The 26,630-nt window shown below is 45.3% G+C and overlaps 2 protein-coding genes across 3 annotated transcripts in view; both read left to right on the top strand.

Moving 5' to 3' along the window:
• The window catches only part of dync1li2 (dynein, cytoplasmic 1, light intermediate chain 2), a 29,093-nt gene extending 6,985 nt beyond the window's left edge, over positions 1-22,108 (top strand). The window contains exons 5-13 of one of the 2 annotated variants that reach the window (XM_056278707.1): positions 8,304-8,467; positions 9,863-9,956; positions 12,052-12,187; positions 12,858-12,969; positions 13,131-13,190; positions 13,666-13,710; positions 13,924-14,041; positions 17,227-17,361; positions 18,391-22,108. In XM_056278707.1, the coding sequence (XP_056134682.1) occupies positions 8,304-8,467; positions 9,863-9,956; positions 12,052-12,187; positions 12,858-12,969; positions 13,131-13,190; positions 13,666-13,710; positions 13,924-14,041; positions 17,227-17,361; positions 18,391-18,407 (881 nt within the window). In that variant the 3' untranslated portion in view covers positions 18,408-22,108. Of the gene's footprint in view, positions 1-8,303; positions 8,468-9,862; positions 9,957-12,051; positions 12,188-12,857; positions 12,970-13,130; positions 13,191-13,665; positions 13,711-13,923; positions 14,042-17,226; positions 17,362-18,385 lie in introns of both variants that reach the window. The other variant, XM_056278706.1, reaches the window with a different exon arrangement.
• A 2,256-nt stretch (positions 22,109-24,364) lies between these two features.
• The window catches only part of cmtm4 (CKLF-like MARVEL transmembrane domain containing 4), a 32,137-nt gene continuing 29,871 nt past the window's right edge, over positions 24,365-26,630 (top strand). The window contains exon 1 of the mRNA XM_056278620.1: positions 24,365-24,778. Coding sequence (XP_056134595.1) covers positions 24,593-24,778 — 186 coding nt within the window. The 5' untranslated portion in view covers positions 24,365-24,592. The remainder of the gene's footprint in view (positions 24,779-26,630) is intronic.

Genomic DNA, 26,630 nt, shown 5'->3' with positions numbered 1-26,630 from the left:
TTTATAATGTTAACCTGTTATTTGATTTTACATTAATAATGTGGAATGTAGGTTAGAGACCAGGTTCCACTATGGAGCAATGGTTAAAGTTAATGAAACAACGCACTAGGAATGCTTTTAACTGGTTATATTGAACATTATAGAAAAACAAAACATTTACATGTTGTTCAAAGAATAGTTTTAAATCCATTTCCCCTAAAGTAGTAGAGAGAAACAAAACAAATAAATACACAAACCCACAAAATTGTAAGTTTGATCCCAAAATTCAAATTTCAGTTACTCTTTCACTCAAATACTTGAATTCAAATCAAATGCTATATCACCTCTTCAACTACTACCCTGTTACTTGCTCTTAGCCCTTATTGCATTCACTCATTTAAAAAAATAATAAAATCTCTTTCTTGCACTTTTACTTTAGCACTGGTTTTGCTCTTAGATGCTTGTTTAGAGAGAAGATGCACTTATGACTTCTGATGACTAGTAGTTCCCCTGATTTCCTACTTTAAATGCACTTATTGTAAGTCGCTTTGGGTAAAAGCGTCGGTTAAATTACTGTAATGTAATGTAATATAAGATATTGGTGCACCACCTTACATTGAAACGCTGAGACCCAATTGTTCATTGGTTCTTCTGTAAATCAGACTTTCATAATCACAAAGTTCAAGTGAAGCGTTCAGCTAGGATCCAATGATAATGCAATCAGTCATAATCAATAATATTCAAACGTCAATGGTTGTATGACTTAGTCCCACTTGAATTCATGACACAAAAAAACTAAAGCGTAATTTTTTGTATAGTTTTTGATTAGCACAGTTTTATGCAGTCCTACCGCACTAGAAGGGAAAGAATGGCGGAGTGTGCGTCCGGGTAGTGTAGTGGTTTATTCCGTTGCCTACCAACATGGGGATCGGCAGTTCGAATCCCCGTCTTACCTCCGGCTTGGTCGGGCGTCCCTACAGACACAATTGGCCGTGTCTGCGGGTGGGAAGCCGGATGTGGGTATATGTCCTGGTCGCTGCACTAGCGCCTCCTCTGGCCAGTCGGGGTGCCTGTTCGGGGGGGAGGGGGAACTGGGGGGAATAGCGTGAGCCTCCCATGTGCTACATCCCCCTGGCGAAACTCTTCACTGTCAGGTGAAAAGAAGCGGCTGGCGACTCCACATGTATGGGAGGAGGTATGTGGTAGTCTGCAGCCCTCCCCGGATCAGAAGAGGGGGTGGAGCAGCGACCGGGATGGCTCGGAAGAGTGGGGTAATCGGCCAGGTACAATTGGGGAGAAAAGGGGGGGGGAATCCTGTAAAACTAAAAAAGCATGGCAGAGTGGAATAAAATCAGGCCTGGTGCCTAACGTTGCTGGTTTAATCCAGCACAGGAGGGGCTCTGAGATTCAAACTGGGTAGCATTTGAAAGTTCTGATAAACCCGATCAATATCCAGTTGTTAAAACAGTTCATTGTTCCAACACATCAGCTCACCGAAGACTATATCAAATCACGTCTTTATTTTGAACATGCAAAATAAAAGAAAATATGACCAAGCATGAATAAAACAACAAAAAAAAGATTAAAAAAACAAAAAGAATTCTCAGTAGAGAATCCAACAAATAATATGTTCAAAAAGGAGCACGAGGAATTTACTACTTACAATTTCCTGCCCCCTGTCTAATGTTCATTTAATAAACCTAAATAATAAACTTAGTTTTTCACACATCAGACAGTCGTCATTCTCAATATCTATCTCAGCATGACTCAATAAAAACAACAATAAAAGCAATAAAACCCCCCACTAATGACTAACAAGACTATATCAGCTGTTACACAATTTTTTCACCAACGCATTCTCACCATCCACAGTGACTGAACAAGAGCACTGGTTTCAGCGGCAAGATGTTTCGCCAAACAGTTGTCCATTTTCAGCTTGCTTCTGGCGTGACGTCTCCTTCATAAGTGGCTGTACGTGGAGTGATGTGATTGGAATCAGCCTTAAGAGTCATGTAAGCGCTGACAGGTGGAGGCGGTCTGGGCAAACATGGGAAGGATGGCATCTCATTGGCTTAGTGAGTTCGAGTGACAAACGTGTTCAGTAACAAGTGTTCATGTCAATTGTTTTAAATGATCTTTTATTAGGTGGCCAATTTGATCTTTTCCAGTGAGCACTGGTGACTATATATGAGGATGTCTTTATGCGTGCTCAATAATCCTCAGTAATAATAGTAATATATATGATTATTTTACTGTTGTTCCAGTTGGAATTGGTGTAGGTGTCAAAGGTGAGAATTGAAAAGTTGACTTCGAAGCACTTTGTCATGGGCCACGAATTTCCTTTGTTCACATTTATTTCTTGCAAATGAGAAAACCAGCCGATGCTGCGCCACTTTACATTTCTTTTGAGGCTTTCAGTTGTCTCCATTTCTCGTTAACCCGACGGTGAGATATTTCATGTTTCTTGTTGGCAGTAGAGAACTCTTGTGTTGTCACAGTTCTCCAAATTGCCATAGCGGTGCATGACATTATGGATTGTACCTTTTAATTAGGAGGGAAAATCTTTTTCTTCATTTTTTTTCTTTTCCCTTTTTCCACTCCACTTGAAGGTCAGAAGGCAGAGAGTCAACTACTACAGAACGGCGTTTGAAGAACTGGTAGGGATTCGGTGTTTTTGCTTAGCAGGGCGAATACTTACCTACCTGGGTTGTTTGAACCTTGGTCTTCCAGTTGAAGATCGGTGTGCCCCAGACCAACTACAGCTCTCTGTTATCTCCCATCCCCTCCTCCACCCAAAAATATAATTTTCTTCCTTATTCTCGCCACTTCATGTTGAAAGGATGCAGTCATCATGTCTGTAGCGTGTCTTTCAGTAAAGCTTTCAGTAGTCGTCTGCTGTGTCTAGGCTTAGTAGACTTCTCTTGTAGTTTCTGCTCTTTCAGCTGGAGAGGATAAATCCAACTAAGTCTGGGTCTGAACACTCACAGCAGTCTCAAATTCACAGGGGTCCTTTTGTGGTTCCCAATGAAGAAAGGCAAATCATGTTTAGCATAAGGGCAACACAGTCTTCTTTTTGACAGAGGTAGACATGTATGCATTTTTTTTTCCCCTCAGAAAGTTGCGTCCCAAGTGTGCAGAGTTCTGTTCTATTTCGACGGAGCACCGGATTTGTGTAATCCAGAATCGGAAGGATTCCCATCAAATATATTATGTTGGTCCACTCCCTATACCCTAAATTCCATGTTGGACAGAGCCTGAGTTGGTTCACATGCTTTTGATGGTACAAGGGCTTGAATTAGGAAGTCAATCTGGCTTTGTGGGTTGTCTCTGGGCTGCACTCTCAAGGCTCCAGAGGAAGTAGGCCACAGCTTCCTGAATCTGAAATCCCTCCATGTCACACAACAGCTGATAAGCAGTTGCCTGTGCAGCTGGAGCAGTACAATAGGGGAAATGCGGAATACCACATAGTTATTTGTATCCACAATTCACAGAATACCTAATATGGTATTGATAATACCATATTAATTGTATTTTTTTTAAGTGATACCGAAACCGATTATGATAGCCATCAGTTCTATTGCTGTGCGTAACTCACTTATCTGGGTTGCCTCAGTAACATTACTAGTCCAGTCTAAGGTGTGGTGTCTGAGGGTGGGATGCAGCAGTTAATGTAACAACACAAACAGCCTGAATGAGAACAGGTTTCGGTGGGATCACTTTAAGACCAACTCCAAAACCTGAGTCAAATCCTATGTATATGCAAACCTACATGGCCAATAAACATGATTCTGATTATTTGTTATAGTCAATGCTTTCATCATAGGTGCACTGCACCTGCAGAGGCGTTTGAATACTCTTCTGTGGTTTTGTGCGATGATATGATGGTAGTTGTGGATATGGATATCTGTATTTAGGTTTGTGAAACTATTTGTGTGTGCCACACACAAATAGTTTCACATGCCCCACACACACACACTGCTGAGTGAAAACATTATGACCACCTGCCCGATATGGTGTTGGTCCTCTGTATACTGCCAAAACAGCACTGACCTGCTGAGGGATGGACTCTGCAAGACCCCTGAAGGTGTCGTGTGGTATCTGGCACCAAAACATTGGCAGCAGATCCTTCAAGTCCTGTAAGATGCAAGATGGAGCCGCCGTGGATCGGACTTGTCAGTCCAGCACATCTCACGGATGCTCAATCGGATTGAGAGCTAGAGAATTTGGGGGCCAGGGCAACACCTGAGTACTTGATCACGTTCCTCAAACCGTTCCCAAACAATGTGCATTATCCTGCTGATGCCATTGCCATCAGGCAATACCATTGCCATGAAGGGGTGAACCTGGTCTGCAATGATGTTGGCACGTGTCAAATTGACGTCCACGTGAATGGCCAAACCCAGGGTTTCCCAGCAGAACATTGCCCAGAGCATCACACTCTCTCCATCAGCTTGTCTGTCATCTCCCTACAGCGCGTCCTGGTGCCATCACTTCTCCAGGTAAACGACGCCCAGGTACATGTGATCAAAAAGAAAATGTGATTCTTCAGACCAGGCAACCTCACGTGCCCATTGTAGTCCCGTTCGATGGTGGACAGAGGTCATCATGGGCACTCTGACCTGTTTGTGGCTACGCAGCCCCATATGCAGCAGGGTGCGATGCACTGTATGTTGTGACATTCCCCCCATAACCATCCTTAAGTTTTTCTGTGACTTTTGCCACAGTAGACCTTCTGTCAGTTCAGACCAGACAGGATAGCCATCGTTGCCATATCAATGAGCCTTGGGCGCCTAAGACCCTGTCGCTGGTTTTTGGTTTGTCTATCCTCAGACCACTGTCGGAAGGTACTCACCACAGCTGAAGGGGGGTACCCCCCACAAGCCTTTTCGTTTCAGAGATGCTTTGACCCAGTCATCTGTCCACAACAATTTGGCCCTTGTCAAAGTTGCTCAGGTCTTCACTGTGAAGCGCTTTGGGTATCAAGATAAAGCACCATATAGATGTAATCCATTATTATTATTATTATTATTATTTACTCCTACCCATTTCTCCTGCATCCAACACGTTGACTATGAGAACTGATTGTTCATTTACCACCTAATCTACCCAGACCTTGACATGGGCGGCATGGTGGCGCAGTGGTTAGCGCGGGCCGCTTCACAACAAGAAGGTCCTGGGTTCAAGCCCCGAGGTAGTCCAACCTTGGGGGTCGTCCCGGGTCGTCCTCTGTGTGAAGTTTGCATGTTCTCCCTGTGTCTGCGTGGGTTTCCTCCGGGTGCTCCGGTTTCCTCCCACAGTCCAAAGACATGTAGGTCAGGTGAATCGGCTGTACTAATTTGTACCTAGGTGTGAATGTGTGTGTGTGTGTGTGTGTGTGTCGGCCCTGTGATGGTCTGGCGGCCTGTCCAGGGTGTCTTACCGCCTGCCGCCCAATGACTGCTGGGATAGGCTCCAGCATCTGCACAACCCTGAGTAAGGATAAGCGTATTGAATAATGAATGATTTACTCCAACCCCTTTCTCCTGCATCCAACACACATTGACTATGGGAACTGATTGTTCGCTTACCACGTTATCTACCCAGACCTTGAATGTGCCTTGGTTGGAGCTATATATAGTGTGTGTGTGTGTGTGTGTGAGAGAGAGACATACATAACCCCCCCCCCCCCCCAATGGTTCAGGGCTGGTCGTTCCCTCTTCACATAGATGGCCTCTTTGACTCCCCATTTTCCCATTATGTGTTGCCTAAGAGTACATCTGTGACCATCTTAGAATGCGCGACTCGGGAAGCAGTCAGCCAGACAATTCTCTGTCGTTGGCTAAAATGGATGGCATAGCGGTGCAACATACCTCTTTTGGTTTAATTAAATATATTGATTGTTAAGGATTCTGTTAGTCTACGGTATTGTCAATAATAACAAAAGAAATTTTCCAAAAGGTTTGGTGTGTTTTATTCTTGTTTGTAATCCCAAGGGATTTGGTGGAATGAGGTCCTATCTATGTACTTTTTGTGATAACAGTTTCTAACATTTTTTTCTTATCATGGATAAGTTGTAGATCTACGTAAATGCTCATTATAATAGGCCCCAAATCCGAGACAACGCCCGAGAAAACACTGTGAAACAGAAGCGCAGAAACGGCATACCAGCTCTGACAAATTTTAAGATTTACATTTATAAGATTTATTGTATTTATTTCTTTATTGTCATTTCTCAGTACTCTTATATGTTGAAAGGAAATTTGTCCTCCGCATTTAACTCTTCCTATACACTAGGTTTGCTTGTCGTTTGCTGATAGTAGACTGAGGTCGCAAATCTTTCAGAACCCAGATTCTGTCTAGGTTGGTCCCATAGCCTTTACCACTCCCAGGGCGTCTACAAGGCAGTAAGTAGTTTGTTTGGTTATTTAACCCATAACTGGGGTAACCTTGACTCAATTACCAGGACATATCCACGTTCAAGTGGGCCATAGTAATTGGTCTACGGGGGGTTACTCCTCCTGAGGTTTTCTGTTGGGATTTGCCCCGCCCTTAGCCTTTGGCTAAATAGCCTATCCCACAAGGTAGCAGGGGGCCGGTTACTTTCTAGGGCGCCAGCGATTCGCCCATAGCCAGAGCCCTGTTAGTGATAACAATAATTTGCTCGACTGCGGTCGAAGGATGATGATAACGATGGTACACTAGGAGCAGTGGGCGGGGCCAACTCCAGTTCCACATTCTATCAGCTGTTAGCCTTAATCTATAGCATTTTTACAACCTGAACCCAACAAGAGTCAAACAGAGTTACAAAACACGCTTATTTCTGTTATAACTACAATACTTTTAATGAGATAGGCTTAACAGTGTAATATTCCGACATTTTCTGACCAATGAACCAACTGTAAAAAATAGGAACAAGGTAGCGCAATTATAATAACAGCAGCACACATTTCAATAAACAAACAATTTAAATGAAAATAAATGAATGGCCTTTCGTAGAATAAAATGAACAGTAATAAATAGAACAAGGTAGGTGGTGCAATTAGTGCAGTTATAATCACAGTAGCACAGCGCACATTTTAATCAGCAATTTCTTTCCAAACATTCAAATAAAAATAAGTAAACAAAAAGCTAATCGCTTGTAATTTGGAATGGCGAAGAATGTAGACTCCAATATGGCTCACCTCTTGCTTTGGTTTCCAATACAAAGGCACAGTTCCCAGTCCTGAGTTATAAAGTGACAGGTGACAGTCATGTACGCCTCCATACTCACCGAGGTCCAGATGGCCATTGTGAAACTTAAAGGCAGTTGAATTTTCGACGAGAGTTAAAATTTGGTCTCGCACATTGCTGTACTTCAGAGACAGGCCGTGTGAAATACTGGAGCGTTTGGGTACAGTGTAGTCGGGCTCCATCTTCATTAATTTTCCAAAGCCTTCGACTATGAAAGTGGGTCTCATATCCATAGCGATGAACTCTACTATGGCATCTTATGTCTTTCTTTCTTTTCTCTGTTTTTGGTACTGTAGGCTCTGCTCTGCAGTTTTGGGTGTAGTTGAGGATGTGAATGGCTGCAGTGCCTGGGGATTGACCTATGAACAAGTTATTAGGCTTCTTTATGCCAATGCCTTAGCCCCAGATGTTCCCACATTACTCCTTGTTTTTTATCTTAACTATTCGGCTCAGTTGCAACTATTTTCCAAGCAAACTAAGTGCATGTTTTTATCATGTGTAGTGTTACTGTTTAAACGGCGGATAAAAGCAGCGTGATAATGGCAGCTGGAAAACAGACATGAGCTAAGTTTGCTAGTTAGTATAGTGTCAGTTTTTTACACCGTATAAGAATAGCCTACTACTTACAGCATTCAGGTGATTTATCATGCTGCTTGTGCCACCGTGGTAGGCCAGGTTAAACTTGCCTATTTGGCACACTGCCTTGTCATCGCTCAATTTAAAGTGTCGCCACACAGCCGAGGTCTTTGGCATTTTGTTTCCCTTTAAAGGCCAATGTGAACTGAAGCGTGACATCACTGCTGAGAGTGAGAGGGGTGTCAGGCGCCACAGCTGAGACGGCATATTTTTCCACATTTTAACAGTGCAATTAAAAAGTATAAATATAGTACAAGAACAGGCTGATGAATGTATTTTGCGGTTCGCCTTTGATAGCTTACAGTTAGCACAAAAAGAAGAATACCTGAATCCCCAAATTGAAACCGAATACCTACCCAGTGATTGAAAATATATATATATATATGTGTGTGTGTGTGTGTGTGTGTGTGTGTGTGGATAATATTTTCATCGTCTGACTCCCCATCTGCCCATTTCCCCTCTACTCATTTGTCCACCAGTGGTGAAGGCGTTCCAAGACTACACAGAGCCAGAGGAGGCCACCCCATCCTCACCACAGAGACGGGCCACTGCAACGGGAGAGGATGAAGGTGTTGTGCTACCACTTGGAGACAATACACTCACACACAACCTGGGCATTCCAGTGCTAATAGTTTGCACAAAGGTAAATTTCTCACTCATTCCTTTCCTGCAGCATAAAAAGTTTGAATACATAGATCCTATCTAGAAAGAATTGCCTGTAATTTCTTTGGATGATAGTTTCTCAGCTTTACTACTTATTGATAGCGTTTTTACTGATAATGTAATGACTAATCTCCTTGGGAAAGTTCTGTTTTTTTTGGATAGGGCACTTCTGCAGCATGGCTGCTTGTCTATACTAAGGGTTGAAGTCAGGGCCTGTTGTAGAATATCGGTCTCCCTACTCACTCAGCCACCCTGCTGCCTCTCCGAGTCTCATCCTCCATCATGTAATTATCAAATGGGTTTAAGGCTTGGAATATTTTCCAGCATTGCTTTTTGAGCCTTTCCTAGTTTGGTCTTATGGTGTCATCAGTAGCATGGTTTGCTTTTGTCTGCAGGGTAGCATCAACTCCCTGATGAAAGGCCCACTTTATTTCTCCTTAGCTAGCCCTCTGGGCAATGGCTAGTGCAGTAGAACACAATGTAGCCTTCAATAGAGGTTCACATGCTAGCTGGGATTAAAGCAGGGCAGCTAGTCATTTTATTTTTCTGTCTCTGTCCCACCCTTGTCTAGTGCCAGATAACAAATATTCACCTTGGCTTACAAAGAGTTAAGTGTTGCTTTATCACTCGTCAGACTTTTTATGAAGAGAATAGGGAATAAAACTTTTTTTTCACCAGTTAGCTTATCTGTAAAGTAGTATCGCGGTGTTATCTTTGTCAGGGCGTTGTCAGCTAGCAGACATTTTCATTAACACTTTCTTCATTTGTTTTGTGACCAAGCAGAGACCAAATCCATGCACTGTGATGAATCTCCCCAGTTCTCTGTTTTTGAAAGTTTATATCCCTCCCATTCCAGTTGAAAAGATAAAGAAGTGTTTGTATTTATATTTGATAAGAGGCTCCTTGCATATTTAACCAGGCCCTGCTGTCTGACAGGGCCATGTTTAATTTGAGGAAGTGGCTGCTTTGAGCTCCATGAGTCATGCTCGGGAAGCGGATGCCGTCAACCTTCCCCACCTAGTGGCCGACACGAGGCGATGCAGCTGTGTGAGAGACGGGGTGTGGCCCTGTTGAGTTTTACTGCTCCTTCTTTTATAAAAGAAGGGAGGGAGTGCAAAAAAAGCAGAAGAAATGAGGGCAGGCTGAAAGAAGGGGAAAAAAGCAGAATAAATGGCTGGATGAGAGTTAAGGGAGATGAAAAGGAAGTGGAAGAAGGTTGCATGTGGCTGAGGCGAACAGGGTGAAGAGGCCAAGAGCAATGTCATGTTAAGATGTCGCTAATCCTGTTCATTCACCAGCAGCATATAGGGATGAGCTTCAGTCTCATTTGTAATAATTTTCTGCCTCTCCCCTTTTTTTGCTCCTTATTCTTCAGTGTGATGCAGTCAGCGTATTGGAGAAGGAGCATGACTATCGAGAGGAGCACTTTGACTTCATCCAGTCCCACATTAGGCGATTTTGCTTAAAGTGTATCCTTTCTTCTAATATGGTGATCCATCCATGTTACTACGAAGCTCATCAGCTGTAAGGATCCTGCTTAGCTCAACAGTTTTTTGTATTAGAGGAAAAAACAAAAACCACTTTTGACTGTCACACAAAGTTGAATCAGTTCATGTGGACACATCTATTGAGAGAAACGTTTCATCACTCATCCAAGTGACCTCTTCGGTCTCAAATGACTGCAGATGTCCCCCAACCTTATAAACAGCACGGCTGCATAACGACCGAAACCAACGATTGGTTTCATATGCAAATTACCGTGACCATTAACTACAGTTATAATGGCCATGTGTACTGTTCACAGGATTGGGGAATAGTTGCAATCACAGCACTGTAAGATGGTGACAGATGTGCCCCCCCCCCCCCACCCGGTTCAGGGATGGTCGTTCCTTCTTCACGTAGATGGCCTCTTTGACTCCCTGCTCAAACCAGCTGTCCTCCTTATTAAGGATGTGCACATCCTCATCCTTGAAAGAGTGGCCACTGGCCTGTAGATGGTGTAGACTGCAGAGTCCTGGTCTAAAGCGTTAGCTCTTCTGTGTTGTGCCATCCTCTTGGCCAGTGTCTGTTTGGTTTTCCCGATGTGCAAGTCAAGGCAATCCTCCTGGCACTTAACAGCTTACACTATATTGCTCTGTTTGTTCCGGGGGACCCGACCTTGGGGTGGACCAATTTCTGGCGCAGCGTGTTTTTGGTGTTTGAAAGCAACCGAGACGTGGTGTTTGGAAACTACGCGTCTCAAATGTTTCGACACTCCCACCACATACAGAATCACCACTGGTTTATGCTTGGGCAGCTGTTGTCCTTCTCTTGTCTTCGATCGGCTGGTGCAGTGTTTGGGCGTCTTCCTGGCTTTGACAAACGCCCAGTTAGGATAACCACACTTAACCAGGGCCTGTTTAATGTGGGATTTCTCCCCTTCCCCGACCGATTGATTGTTGTTGTTTACCATCGATGTTTACCGTAAACCAACACATACTGATCAGTACTTAAGGTTTGACTCTCATCATGCCACTGGAGCACAAAGTTGGAGTCATCAGGATGCTGTACCACCGAGCTGACAACGCCCCCACCGATACAGCAGCCGAGGAAAGGGAGAGTGTCCAGATGAGCTGATTAAACTTTCTGTGATTTCCTTACCTGGATTATTGAGCATGCATAAAGACACTTTGACTGTCCCTTTCTTCTCACGTTTTCCAAAAACACCTTAGGTTAAACTGTTGATAGCTCCGGCTTGATCAGGCGTTCCTACAGACACAATTCGCCGTGTCTGTGGGTGGGAAGCCGGATGTGGGCATGTGTCCTGGTCACTGCACTAGCGCCTCCTCTGGTCGGTTGGGGTGCCTGTTCGGGGGGGGAGGGGGAATAGCGTGATCCTCCCATGCTACGTCCCACCTGGTGAAACTCCTCACTGTCAGGTGAAAAGAAGCAGCTGGCGACTCCACATGTATCGGAGGAGGCATGTGGTAGTCTGCAGCCCTCCCCGGATCGGCAGAGGTGGGTGGAGCAGCGACTGGGACGGCTCAGAAAATAGGGTAAATGGCCGGATACAATTGGGGAGAAAAAGAATACTGTGTTAATTATGTGTTCTGGTCAAAGGATTTACATTGAGTCGAGACAGAAGTGGGGCTCATATTAAGCTTTTTTCAGAGTCAGTGGTGTTTTTTGTTCATTACATTTCAAGTAAGGCCTGGAAAAAAGTGTTTAGGAGTTTATAGTATAAAGGGTAGCACGAAGTCTTTTCAGTATAGATGAGTTATTCTCTACTATGGTCCTCAAGTAACACCAGTACTGCTGATTTTCTATACAGGTAGTTTATTACATTCACCTCTTGCTCCAGGTCTAAAAACCCCATGATTAGCCAGGGGGAATACAACTAGCAGCACTGGTGGTCCATGAGGACCGTAGTGGAGAATCACTGGTGTAGATTAATAGCTATTGGTGGGCGCACACCGTGAAAGCCCCCTTATCAGTTAGAGTAACCAATGCTCTCCTTCCTTATTGGAAAGACCCCCCCCCCCAAATCCCGCCTCCACATATTTGTGCCTTAACTCAAGCAAACAGACGGAGCTGGCCTCATCTACACCTCAGTCAAGGAGGAGAAGAATCTGGATCTGCTTTACAAATACATAGTGCATAAAATCTATGACTTCCAGTTCACCACACCAGCCTTAGTGGTAGAAAAGGATGCAGTGTTCATGTAAGTAAAGCATTTACAGAGCTGTCAAAGCCTTTAGAAGTAGGATCATGAAGAACATACTGAAATCCAGTTTGCTTTTCCCTTCACTTGCTTGATAACCTAGAGAAACAACAACATGGAAGAGACTTTCGACTTGACATATATAACCATGGAGTAGTTGACGGAAGTCATGCATGCCAGAAAAACGGGAAAAACGCAGAAAAATCATGGGTGCTAGTTGCAGTGGACAATGGACCAAAATATTTTCTTCAGCACTTTTCCCACAGACATAAACTATTGAATAATCCCTCTGCTGTTTGAATTTGAGTGCTGTATCCTTTTGGGCAGTCTCAGGTGGGAGTTTGTTTCCATAGTAACGATGCAAGCTGTGCAAGTAGCCTCTTAAAAAAAAAAGAGAGAGAGAGAGAGAAGAGGATAAAACCTCTTCAAACGCTATATGAGTTCCAAAGGACATTGGCAGACTCTCATTATTCAAACGTGAGCAAAAATTATTGAACTTGCATAGCTGCTTTTCATACTTCATCTTCGTCATAGCCGTGAACTGTGAATTGCGTTCCCTATATCTCGCAGCAATTTTCCACACTGTGCATTATTGGCTAAAAAAAGTCACATCCACAACCAAATGTTAATCCCACCTTTTAACAGAGCATTCTTCTCCTCCCTCTCTCAGTCCGTCGGGATGGGATAATGAGAAGAAAATTGGAATTTTGCACGAAAACTTTACAACAGTCAGACCCGAAGATACGTTTGAAGATTTTGTCATAAAGCCTCCTACACGAAAGGTAGGGTGTTAAAGGGAAACCTGTGAACAGAAACTGGTGAGATGTGTGGCTCCTGCCAGCAGTGTCCTCAATAACCATTTTATGGAAGTCAGCATTTTAGTCCTCATGTTGCTGTTGATTTCCTGCCTGATGCCTGTCCTCCATGCTCCTCCTCTTCATAGCTTGTTCATGACAAAGAGATAAACGCAGAAGATGAGCAGGTTTTCCTGATGAAGCAACAGGTGTGTGGCTTTGTTTACCTTAAGAAAAATTTTACATTTTCAACACTACACCGTGACAACATGAAACTTTTATAAGCTTTTGTAAAGGGGAATTTTAGCACTGCTGCTAAGGTAGCAACTTTCTTCAATATGGCTACCTTTAAAAAGTTGACATTTCAAAATTAAAGAAATTGCAGTGCTGTCATGTCATTAAAAAATCTGAAAAGACTTAATGAAAATTGACAGAACATACCTAGGATCATGAGGAAAAATTTTAGAAATCTGTCGAGGCAAAATCTGCAAATGAACAAAATATGATTGCTCTCTTTATCCATAAAATCAAATTGTGTATATATATATATATATATATATATATATATATATATACATATTTACTACCAAGAATTGTCAATTTTATTGTTTTTCAGAATCTAATGAGGGGGTAAAAAGACTTGTTACTAAATCCATATGTTTGTTTGTTTTTTCCCCTTTACAGTCTTTGTTAGCAAAGCAACCAGCCACACCGACAAGAGGAGCAACGGTAATTGTCTTAATGTCCGTCTTACATTGGGATCTCTTCTTTCATGCTCTAAGTAGTTTTTTTATATATATAAATTGCTTATTTAAATGTAAATTTATTCCATTGTGTTTTTCAAGCTTTAACCATCAAACCTTGTGCTTCTCTAGTTTTAAACAGTGTGTATATTTGCTTATTTACTCATTTGATTTGCATGATCCCTCTTTTGTGTTCAAGGAGTCGCCTGGACGCACAGCCTCAGCTTCCCCCAGGCCTTCGGGTCGCGCTGGCCAGCCCAACGTCACCGGTGGCTCACCCATGACTGCTGTTAAAAAGCCTGACCCTAACATGAAAGGTGAGATCTCTTAATGTTCACATTTCAGCGTTTTTGATGTAGCGTCACAATGAATTTTGCGTTCTGTCTATTCCATCCATCCGTTATCCAAACCGCTAATCCTGCTCTTAGGGACGCTGGAGCCTATCCCAGCAGGCGGCGGACGGCAGGCGGGGAGACACCCTGCACAGGCCGCCAGCCATCACAGGGCCAAGCACTTAATATCTAGTGCTAAATATCTGCTAGACATGCGTGTATGTGTGTGCAAACTTCTCCGTCATGGCCTATTTCCCATTCATGCAACGTAACGCTAATAGTGAGGTGAAGTCAACTGAAAGTTAAACGCCGCCTGTCTGACGTGTCCTGGCATCGACTCTGCTCTTAATTAAAAGTGATCATACAATCCTTTAACAAACACGAAACCGTCGAGACCTACGGCACACTTGACGTGAAAAATAGGTGTACTGTCTCTTTAATTGCGTTGCCGTCACAGTATAGAAGTGGTTGGCTGTGCGCCGGCCCTCGGTATACCGCAAGACTTCTTTGAGGGAGCATCGTGAGAGACTGTAGAGTACTAAACGCCAGCGGTCCAGAACAATAAGGTTACAAGGCACTAGTTAAATTAAATTTACATATTTACAAATATTGCGCTCCCTAGTCTGTAAATGCTTCATGAAAGGCAGTATTTGTTGACACACATCACTGGCTGGATGCAGTGGTAGAATCAGGGCATTGGAGTGAGCAATGACCATAAAACTGAAGGTGAAGGGTGTCCAGGGGGTGTCCGGTCAAGCAGCAACCGGGACAGCTCGGAAGAGTGGGGTAATCGGCCAAGTACAATTGGGGAGGGAAAAAATCCACACAAAAAAAACTGAAGGAATAATCGAAGTACTTAGAAAATATTTTAGGCTTATTTTTGCTTCAGTGATTGTGACGTGGCCTACTCATTTTGTAGAAAAGTTGTTTTTTATATATATATATAAATGTAAAGTTGTCAGCTGGGATCAGAGGAACATTTTTCTTGAGGCGTCGGAGCATGATGGCTGCAACAGTGCCTCCAAAAGGTAGCTATTGAAATAATTCCCCAGAACAATGGATTCCTGCATTCCTCCTCGGGGCAGAAGTATTGACATTTTCTCCATCATTAAACACAGCGAGTGGGGACTTTTTCATCCCGGCCTGAAAGGGAATACTTGGGTTTAATCAGGTGTAGCCAGGGCATGTTGGCCCTTGTCCGTAGGTGGTCATGAGGTGGGTTGCTGTAGACAGACAGAGCTATGTATATGCCTCATAGGAACATTTCTAGATAAGAGTCCGCATGTTAATCGAACCAGAACCAAAAACCTGAAACACGGCTGTGATGGGTTATGTGGCATGATAGCGCAAGCGCTGATGTTTTATTTGTTAGACTTTTACTTCACCGCTTGTTGGTGTTTCATTGGAGTGTGCCTGGCAGTTCTGCAGAATGACTAGCGTTGACGGACAGGGCTGCTATTCTGACCCGTTGCTTGTAGCAATCAAAATGCTCGAATATGCGTAAAACACAACTCTGGTTATCCAGAGGACAGCTAACACAAAGATGTCTTTTGTTGGACATCCCTTTTTTCTTTTTTTTTGCATAAGCTAAATTTCAGTGCACATCTATGCTTACTGCATGGACTGCACACTGTGCCTCACGCCACCAGCTGATGTTCACAAGGTTGGGTTATTTGCTCCAGTCTTGAGAAATGAAGTTCACACATTTTACACAATTGTGATTCAATGTAGCAGTGAAACTCAACTCCATTTGGGTAAAGAATTGCCAGGGGTGGAGTGAGATGGCTCACAAATTGATAATAATAGTAGTAGTAATAAATCAATCTTATATAGTGCTTTTCTAACACTCAAAGTCACTTTACAATAAACAGCGGGGAAACAAGACAACAAATAAACATTTACAGGGGTGGATGGGAAGGGGGGTGGGGGGGCTATGGGAGGGAGAAGCAGCAGCCACACGCGATGCCAGCAGTACTGCCCGACTTAAACAGATACACAAGGGCAAGAAAAACATAAAACAACAGTGTTGTAGACGTTGATTTTCTGTAGGGGTTTACTCCCGTAGCACTATTCCTCCCCAGAGGTATCCACTAGGCCACGGCACTATTTAACCCATAGCTGGGGGCTGTTTCATGGGCATCAGGGAATATCCACACACCGGCGGGCCTGCGTACCGCATGTCTAGGGGCCAGACCTCCCCCGAGTCCCTTGTAGTTCAGCCAGGGTCCAAGGTGTACCCAGTTACCGCGTGTCGCCACGAGGGGGCACTACATAGGGCTCGCTGTTGGAGAGGCTATGTACTGGCAGGGAGAGACGTGACAGGCACACAACACTACACCAACACACTAGACGCTTCACAGCAACCCCACTTCTTACACAAGAATGTCAGACACACGACATTATCGAGATGTACTGCTACAGGCCAGAACCGTAGACTGGTCCGTCAAGGCTTGTCGTTCTGCAGAACTGCCAAACAAGCTGGACACCTTTTAAGATGAGTTGTTAGTTGGATTCTACATGCGGTTTTCAAAATAAGGAAGGAAATATTATGACACAGTACTAAAATATGCAGAATAGTAGAGAGGTTACACATGATGCTAGTGGCTTTAAATGTGCATGTTATGTACATTTCCACACATTTTTATAGCTTCCTGAATAAGCTGCTGAAATAGCAAGCAGACATTGCGAGGTTGCAAAGTAGCGTCAAATTGTGTGTGCGTGTGTGTGTGTGTGTGTGTGTGTGTGTGTTAAGTTTAGTATTTGCAATTAACTGAAACGACTTACTTGCCTGCTGAGTGTGCACGTAGTAAAATGAAGATATAGCTGCCAAACTGTTGACATCCAGTCGACCAAGTCGACTGAGCACAACTCGGTTTACTGCCGATGATGATATAACGTTATCCGATAAAATTATCATTTGTTTGTCATCTTTCCTTACAATCTTTCTGACTACCACACAAAGTGAGGAGTGTGTTTTCACGAGCCAAGTTCATAGCAGTGCTCGTTACCTGGGAAGTTTTCCCCTAATTGAACTGGATAATAGGGGTTTTGATGGCTGCCCGTACCCCTAACGGGAACAGCCGACAGGAGTTGTAGTAGTAAACACATTGTAGACCCCCAAAGCCACTGATGTATTTCGAAGTCATACAAGGTCTTGGTTTCTCCTCCAGGTGCAGCTGCCAACGAGGGAGTGCTAGCTAACTTCTTCAACAGCCTGTTGAGTAAAAAGACCGGATCCCCTGGGAGCCCAGGGACTGGAACTGGAGCAGCAGGAACCGGAGTGCAAGGATCCGCCAAGAAAACAGGTACGGTTTCCGACCCCCCTGTTTTCTAGCCGCCTCCTCCCTTGTTGAAAGGAAGGCTGTCCTGTATTTCCCTACCCTTTCCTTGGGAGGTTTACATTTGTCCCATTTGTCATCATGGAATGAAAAGGCCACGATAAGCAGAATCCACTGGTGGTACCTGTCCTGTGGTTTTAGATCTGTGTCAGGGCATGACTACAGGCCACATCTGAGTGAACAGACAGGGAGAGTTAGATCCAGGCCCTGTTGTTGATGATGGCCTGCAGCTACTTTGTTGTCTGGAGGTTTCTCTCTGCAGCCTGAGAGAGAAAGTAACGGAGAAGAGGACGCGTTGTCCTCTTCGACAACCCTGCCCTGACCTTCCGACATCTGGGAGAACTGGTGAAAGGCCTGTATGCACGGCACCTCCACCTCCGCTCTGTCACGTGATTATGGAGATGACATCACAAACCTGCAGCAGCAATAATCCCACCCACTGTGCACATGCCATGTTTTACTGCTCTCTCGCTCGTCATGCAGTTATTCCTGATTTATTAACCTAGTGTTTTCCAAAGTATTACTTGCGCAACCTCAGCTGTTTTGCATGTTAGAAGTATATTTTTTTTCAGCCCAGCACATTGTTTGACTCACTTTGTATGGCCTTTTTTTTTTTTAATGTGCAGTAGATATGTGTAACAGCTGGGGGCACCCAAGGAATAAGCCAGTGAAAACACGGTCCTTAACTCATTTCATTGTTGAAGCTTACTGACATGTCTCTGTTCCAACCCCGAGTAGTGTTAATGTCTCTGTGAAACCCCACTGAAAGGATGATGCATGAAAACATGTTTCTCTTTTGTCTTTCAATTGGTTCTGCATGTGTGATAACCATGGCAATGTGCCACCGATCTTTAGCATGGGACCACATCCCCCCAACCCCATCCATCCATTCGCTTGCTGGCCGTAGCAGTCTCTCTCTGTTATTTATGGACACACACACAGAAACTACAGGAGATTACTCTCTGGCTTTTTGTCTCCTTTTCTTTCCAAGGGCAGAAGCCGGGTTTGACTGATGTCCAGGCTGAGTTGGACAGGATGACTCGCAAACCGGACTCTGTGGTTTCAGCTAACAACGTACCGCCACCAACGGAGAACGAGGCGTGAAAGGCAACAAAAACGGCTGCAACATCCACTGCGTTAATCTCTGGAAGAAAAAAAAAACAACAACAACGTACAAACATGTACACAATGAACGACAAAAAAAAAAAAAAAACGGCTAAAAAACAAAACTAACTACAAACTCCCCAATGTTTATGTCAGCACACAGAAAGCGGTTTTGCCTAAATGAGTTTCAGATGCTATCAGATATTTTGGGTGGTTTTTATGTTTTTTTGGTGAGATGAGCGGAGAGGAAAAGTGAAAGGTGGAGGTATTTATGAGATTTGGGGGCGTCGAGGGCTTGGCTTTGTTTCTGTCCTCTCTTACACTGTAAAATGTTATTTTGGGAGGGATGTCAGTTTAAGGAAATGTGCGCACACTCCCCGGGAGCCGGCCAAAAGCCCCCGGGCTTCCTGGCCCCCCAATTTGCCGGGATAAAACGCCCTCCCTTATGCGCTTAAGGAGTGGAAACATACTACTCCTTTGGCTACTCGTTCAGCTAATGGTTTAGACTTTAAATATATTCACCGAGGAAAATGATTAAAATACTTGCAGGCATATGTAATATGTAAAAAAAGAAAAAGAAGAAAAAAAAGGTGGACGTGATACTAACATATTTATATACATTTTCCTCCTGTTCATTTCATTTTTCCGCACCGTTTACTGGTTTAAATAAGCGTTTAGCTATATATCACATAACGTGTTGAAATGCCACTGACGTCATGACACTAATATGACCTCCAGATAGCTGATAGCATACCGTGTTGTCCGCCACGCGCTGCGTGGTCCCTAGTCATCTCGAAGGAGTCTGTAAATATATAATGCAAAAGTTGCTGTTCGAGCTTCGGTTTTGATTTTTTTTGTACAAAAATGCAATTCTCGGATCGAAATTATGAAGAAAACGGCCCCCTCGGGTGAAACGAGGGGGCCGTTCGGGGATTCGACGTGTGAAGAGTTGAAAGTAGGAGGCGCTTCGTTTTTTTGGCTACAGGTGTTTGTGTGTATATTTGGGGAAGGGGCTGGGGGGCAGCATCTTTCCTACTATAACTCCCAAGTGCCTCGCACAGTTAGCCGTTCGTGTGGTAGTAGAGGTGCTTTGTCTACACATGAGGAAATGCACTGTAGCACCGTCGGTTAAAGAATTTTGTCCAAGTGTCATCATTCTAGTAATTTATTTTGTTTTTTTTTTTTTTGTTTTTTTTTTTTGTACGACAAACCTGTGGTCTCTGTGTGATCTCTCAGAAAGAACATTTCTGCAGCCGAGCTGACATTACTCAGTTTTGAGTATCAGTGCATATGCCTTTTTTTTTTGTTCGTATGGATTGTCGGGGTGCGAAGCTGCTGATATTTAGTAGAAACCACGAGTTTTCGAGCATTCGGGTCCCTCAGATGAACACTGACTCACTGTGGTTCGAACCACTCGCTTCGCGGCCAAAACACACGGAAGTCGATTTTCTACGCTTTGAACGAACGAGCTTCCCCCCCCCCCCCCCTTGTCGTTAAAATGTCTGACAGCGCTGTCCTTTGTTTTGTTTTTTTCATTTTCAAAGTGCTTTTATCCGACCGGCACTTGGCGCGTCAGTTGAAACATTCCCTATTTCTACGCGATGTCGCCGTAGAAACGCATCCCCGTAGGAAACGCGTCTGTCCAACGAGACCCCTCTGTTTATGACCCGTTTCAGTGCCCGTGTAAAATATTAACTTTTGCCTTCATTGTACACTTAACAGTCGGTCACTTCTTTTGCACCTTGCCTCCGCACGGGGTGCTGTATGGTGATTTGTAAGCCTTTGTGTCCTTAAGGGGGTCGCTTAAGTGTTAACGTCATTTGTTCTCTGTTCATTTTCGATGATTATATCCATTTTGTTGCTGTACTATATCAGATTATCTGCTCTTGTAATTTTTCCTTTTTTTGTTTTTGTTTCGTAGCCTTTTACCGCAGCCTAATCGAAGAGACAAAAAGAAGTAGATTAGGATTCTCGAATGTACATGTAACCTCTACATGTGACGTCCTCCTTAATCTCACTGACAACGTCGTTTTAGCGACTCTCGCAGATTTATCGGCGAACCGGAGTAAATTAGGACCCGTAACCAAAGACTCAAAATTTTGTCGGTATTTTCTTCTTCTGCAGTTTTTGGTAGTCACGCATATGATTAGCACACGGCCCTTTTTCCTCATGTCCTTGGAGGAACCATTCCAAACTCCTCCTCTTACCCCCCCCCCCGCCCCCCCGTATACTTAGGAAATCTGAAGTTCTGTTGTCGAAATAAAGATAGTAGGAATTCCTTGCTTCAACATGTCCACTGTTTTGAGTTTTAAAGGAAAGATATGGGGATGTGTCTCGTCAGATGCGTGTGAACGCATTCTGCCTGTCAATGGAAAAAAAAGATTTTTTTTTTAATATGTTTATTTATTCCGTAAGGGAATAACCACAAGACCATGTTCAAAATCTACTTGTAATTTTTTTTTGCATGAAATAATCTGTCGTCAGCACAGATAACGCTACAACCGCGCTAGACTTGAGTTCAATCCAGATGCTTTCCGTGTATCCCGATTCTGCGGGATATGCACCCGAGACCTTTTCGCGAGAAGTACAAGAATAGGATGGCGAGGACGAGTACGGTCACTTGTTGACCTCCGACACATGTAGTGATTCCCTGCAGTTACGGTTGGAGACGACAAAACGCGGTTATTTCTTCCCGCCTTGTCTTTTAGAAAAGTCGGTGGTGGATGGCTCTTAAGTCGACTCACACGATGTTGGTCTGGATTTGCTGCTTGGCAGATGGAAGGTGCTCCTGGTGGTCAGTTAGCCTTCAGGATGTGATGTGTTTCTTTGGAAATCATTGTCACCAGATCTGTTGTGAGGGACATGTCCTATGTTAAGTGGGAAATATCATGATTATTCAAAATAAATGTCCTTTATTGCCCTCAAAATCAAAAACAAATGTCCCTTATTGCCATTGTTGCCCCTCTCCACACCCATGTAAAATATCCCTGCTGCCTTTTCACGATGCGATCAATCATACCTGCTGAACCTTTTTTTGTTTTTTATATGATTTTGCCCCCCGATGCATTTTTAAGAAAATACTGTATTGTCGAGCTAGCTCTGTAAGCTGACCTGGTTTGTCTCGATGATAGTCCTGATAAATCAAACATGATTACTTCTGATGAAAACCTGTATTTCTGCCAAGCAGACTGAAGCGCTTCCACGCTGCTTGGTGTCACATGTGTACTTGGTCTTTTAAGATTGGATGTTGTTCTCTAGACCGAGTAGTCGAACGGTCTGCATCGGGTTTTTCCTCGTTTCAGCTGCGAGCGACTGCTTCTTCACATCTTATTCTGAACTAAATTGCCTTCAGCTCCATGGAGAATATTCATCTGTCAAGAGACTCCAAAGCTTCTGCTTCCAGTCCTTTTATCCCGGGATATAAAGACATTGTAAAACCACATAGTTGGCTGCGTTTTGTGTCCTGAACAAATTTGGAAAAGTCAAGAATTTTTATGTCTTTAACACAATTCTGTAGCCTCGAAACAGCCATGTGGAATCCAGCTTCTTGTGCCGACAAAGATAAGGAAAATGTCTGTCAGCCCTGGCTTCAATAAAACAAAATCCAGAATTTTGCTGCGTCAGTTTTGACTTTGTTAGCTCTGTTGCCTAACTGAGCGCCCCCCCGATTGTTTCAATCCTTAAACGCTGAGTTGCGATACCCCACTAAGTGCAAATGAGAGCAGCTTTCATGCAATGCACCGCAATGCTAGGTTAGTTGATAGACATGACCATACAGATCTATGCAACCCAGAGGACTCAACTATACCTGGTGGAGGCGGATGATACCGGAGTCATTGTGTGGGCTAGTCCCATGCTAACTAACAAGGGCAGGACTTGCAGGAATTTTGCCAAGACTGGATGGTCCTGAGTAAAGCTATAGGGCCATGTAATTCATTCATCTTAAAACAGGACTTCTTCCACCACGGCTCTTTTGGTGCCCGGCGAGATGAACAACTCGACAGCTTATCTGAAACTGACAGTCGGCCGATCAGGGATCCCCCTTTTAACTCAATGGCAGGGTCCAAGTAGGTTTAAATGTGCAACATTTCAACTCCCCTAAAGCACAACTAGTAAATATCAGCAAGGAGTTACTGAGTGATACTGACTTGGGGGAGGGGGGGAGGGGGATGTGCATGTCATTCCCCCCCCCTTCCCCCCACTCCAGATTTTTCCACTCACGTTTTTTTTTTGTCTTGCTTGTTTTGATGTTATTCACACCACTTAAACGATAAAGGTCATGATTCAAGCAGAACTGCACGTGCCACCTTAACTTTTGTTCACATTAACATGAAATATTTCCATTTCTCTCACCGGCTCCCTGCCCTGCTTGACCCCGAGAGAGGTTTTATTTTGTTTTGTTTTGTTTTGTTTCTAGTGGTGAAAGCCATGAGAGGGCACTGAGGTACAAGCAGGCACTCAATTTCATGTCTGCTGCAGATGCCTGACTCTCCTACAACCAGCTTTTCTGGCCAAAATGGCACATTTCCCTTCGACCAGTTGCCCGTTTCCCCCCCCCAACTATCGGGTTGAACAAAAGATAAATTTAAAGACTCACGCCGAAATGAGTGAAATTACAGCCCCGCCCGTCAGCCTGTGTCGAAGAAACTCGTTAGAAAGACCCCATTTAGTGTTGCCCGCCGGTCTGTAAATCCTCTTAACGTACTCGTGCCACACGTAAGCCCGTCCGCGGTGGACGCCGTGCTGCCGAAATTTGTATCCCCAAGAGAATATGTACTGCGTGGCTTGGCGTCGCGGGGACGCGCGTGGTTTTAATTCGAAGCGCGCCTCGGCTCGGAAACGTTTCCGTCTCACGCAGGGAAATGACAAACGGCAGCGTGGAGATGGCTGAACTCGGGTTTACTCGGGTTTTTGCGACGGTCGACTCGGGTTTTGCCAGCGAGGTGGCATAGGTGGCGTGGAGACACACGCGTTTTTAAACCCCCCCCCACACACACACACACACACACACACACAGAGTTTCAATTTGTCTGCTGTCGGTACGCTACTTTGTGAAACTGTGTCGACGACCCGATTATAGTTGGGAAAAAAGATCGTCAAATAAAAAAAAATGCGCGTGTGTTCCCGGCGCAACGCGACGCCGTGGCTCTACGGGAAACGTATTCTTTTGGGGATACCGCGTTTGGCACAGCCCGCCCAGCACAGCTTCGAGGTAACCTGCAAAGAAGCCCCGTCGACGCGCGCACGGCCCGCGTGAGCTGTGGCAAAGCAGGAGGGGGGGGTGGGAATTTGCCCCATTATTCTGCGCAACAGTCGTCCCGGAGAAGCCCGGCGCGGTTCCGACCCGTTTGGGGGGGGGGGCACTTTGGGTGGGGGGGGGGAGAAAAACGCGCGGATACGCAGGAATGTGCAGTTTCGGGGCGGAGACGTCGAGGCTGCTTTGCATCGGTTGCGAGTAAAAGCGTTTGCAGTTTTGCAGCCACTGCGGGCTACAACCGCTGCAAGTTTCACTGTAGTCCCCCCCCCCCTTTATGTTGGAGGGGCGGCGGCGGCGGCGGCGGAGGGGGGGGGAAACAAAAGCGGCTTCTCTCGGTTCCCCCTTCGGGCATGAAGGATTTTTTTTTTTTTTTTGGTTTTTCGTCCCCGCTGTGCAGGCGCGGATGCATGACGAGACATTTTTCGGTGCCGAACCGACGAGAACCGTCCGCGATAAGAGTGACACCGGAACGCGAACCGGTGACCCGCCTCGGCAACGCGCCGTTTAAAAGTGAGCGTATCCGAGGTTGAGATTCGAACCGACGAGGGAAGTGGCCCGGGACGCCGGGCGTATTCGGCGTTGGTTAAGATAAGCTGATTTCCCCCCCCCCCCTCTGGCGTGAGGCTTTCTCCCGAAGTCTACCCTGCAAGTTTTGTGTTTTTGTTTTTGGGGTTTTCTTCATTCACCCTCTAGAACAAAGTGTGCTTCCTGTGCGTCCGAGCCAACGCCATATGGTAGGTCCGAGGGATTAGGGCCCGGCCCCCCCCCCTCCCCATTTCTGCCTTATAAAGTCGAGTTTTTCCGCGTGCGCGTTTCCAACGCACCCTTCCAGCCATCATGAGGACCACCGAGGAGGCGGAGGGCTTTGATGGCGAGGCCTCCAACACCTCCATGATCTCCGGGGCCAGCAGCCCCTACCAGCCCACCACGGAGCCCGTCCACTCGCGGAACGTTTTGGGGGGGATCTGGTGCGACACCAAGTACCTGAAATCCCACTTCGGGGTTTTAAAGGTGGTGGAGGTGGTAAGTTGCACTCCTGTTTTACCAGTCTGCTCTCTTTCAGATAGGCTGTCGACCCGTGGTGGTATATGAGGAGCCACCTCCGAGAATAATATGGGGGTTTTGGGGGTTTTTTTTGAATCCTCTCTCTCAGGGTCGTTTCCCAAAACGGGTGCAATTTGCGTACGCGCGTGTGTTTACGATCTCTTCGCATCAGTATTGAGACGCTGCCCGTGTAGCAGATTACCATTCTGTGTGATTAGCGTCGTCACTGTGTTGGTAGATCAAGTACGGCTCCTGTCAAAAGTGTCCTGCAAACCCCCCCCCCCCCTGTAGGTGTTCTCCTTTGTGCATGGGTATATGACTGTGTTATACCGGCTTTGTGAACAAATGTGTACTTTGACCAGCCTCTGCCGCTCCTGCTCATAAACCAAGCCGCCCGAAAGGACACCTTGAAGGTTACTTAGCCAAAGACTAAACTAACTCTACACTCCGCTGACATGTATTGGAAGTAGTAACGATGAGGATAATAATGATAACACATTTTATTTGCAATGCATTTTTCCCATTAAAAGCACATCTCAAAGTGCCCCCCAGAATACTCTCGGCTCAGAAAAAATAATGCATGAAAAAGCGTGCAAAGTTAAGAAAGGGGAATTAAAACGTAAGGTTTTTACAGAGACGCTCAAACAAAACACACACACACGGTTAAGAAAAGGCTCGCGCTCGTCGTCCGCGGGCCCGCGTGCGGGCTCTTCTATTCCGCTCCGCCGATGAGCTGTTCACCCCTAGACAGAGAAATAATTAGCTAATGACTAAAAGAAAGCCCGTTGCCTCTCGGTTACTTTGCCATTTTGTGAGTCAAGGCTTTAGCGGCCGCTGGAAAAAGTTTTTTTTTTCTGCTGCTGGTTTAAAACCGACGCACCTAAACCAGATGTCTGCGTCCGGGAGAGACGGACGAAAAACAACAACAAGGAAGCCAAATGAGGTCTCCCAGAGCTATGATAATTCACCAAGGAAGGAAACGCGGCATCTATCAGGCCGGGGCGCTTTCTCTCGCGCCGGTGCCAAACTGCCAGTGCACAGGCCCGCACACATGAAGCAGCGCTGTGTCCGCAGCAAGACACAAAACGCCGAACTAAGGAAATTCGCAATTAACTCAAACAAAGTGCAGACCCCCGTCTGCGAACCGAAAGCCCAGTTTGAGAGAATGTCCCCGTATCCGTCCAAGTCCCTCATTCCCCCTACATCTCTTTCCACGCGCACTCGTGGAGTCGTTTGTCTCTCTCTCGTAACATCACTGCTGTTCAGTTTTTTTTGGGGGGGGGGGGGGTTTGTGCATATTTTGTTTTTCCCCTCCTCCTGTACACGCCATTTATTGACCCTCTCTTTGACCGCGCTTTTCTGCAGCAGCCGTAGAGCACGCTGGGAAAACCCTTCGCTGAGCCGTCACTGGAGGGAAGCTTCCCTCGCTGCCCCCCCCCCAGACCCGGTCCCCTTAACAGCGGATTGGACCGAGGTGTGTTCGCAGGGCCGCGGCAAGGCGTCGAGTGTGCCGTTTTCGGCCCCGAGCGAGCGGAGGAGGGTCCATTATAATCCGGCTCGGTGTCCGGATGAGACGGGGAACAAAGTGAGCCTGCGTTGTTCTCGGGGGGGGTGGGGGTGGGGGTGGGGGAGCAGCTGTGACGTGTGCCTCTGCTGATCCGGAAAGCTTGGGAAGGTTAGCCGTCTGTCACCGGCGGGTGAGGTCTAGAACAGGGAGGCACCAGAGAGAACGGGAGTCACATTCACGCTGCCATTCTTGGTTTTGTGCGAGTCGGCAGTTTCGGTTGTCTCTGCCCAGTGAAAAGCCCCAACGCTGAAACATAACAATTAC

This window comes from Lampris incognitus, chromosome 4 (assembly GCF_029633865.1).
Source record: "Lampris incognitus isolate fLamInc1 chromosome 4, fLamInc1.hap2, whole genome shotgun sequence".
Taxonomy (NCBI): domain Eukaryota; kingdom Metazoa; phylum Chordata; class Actinopteri; order Lampriformes; family Lampridae; genus Lampris; species Lampris incognitus.
This window is presented reverse-complemented; position numbering and strand designations above follow the sequence as displayed.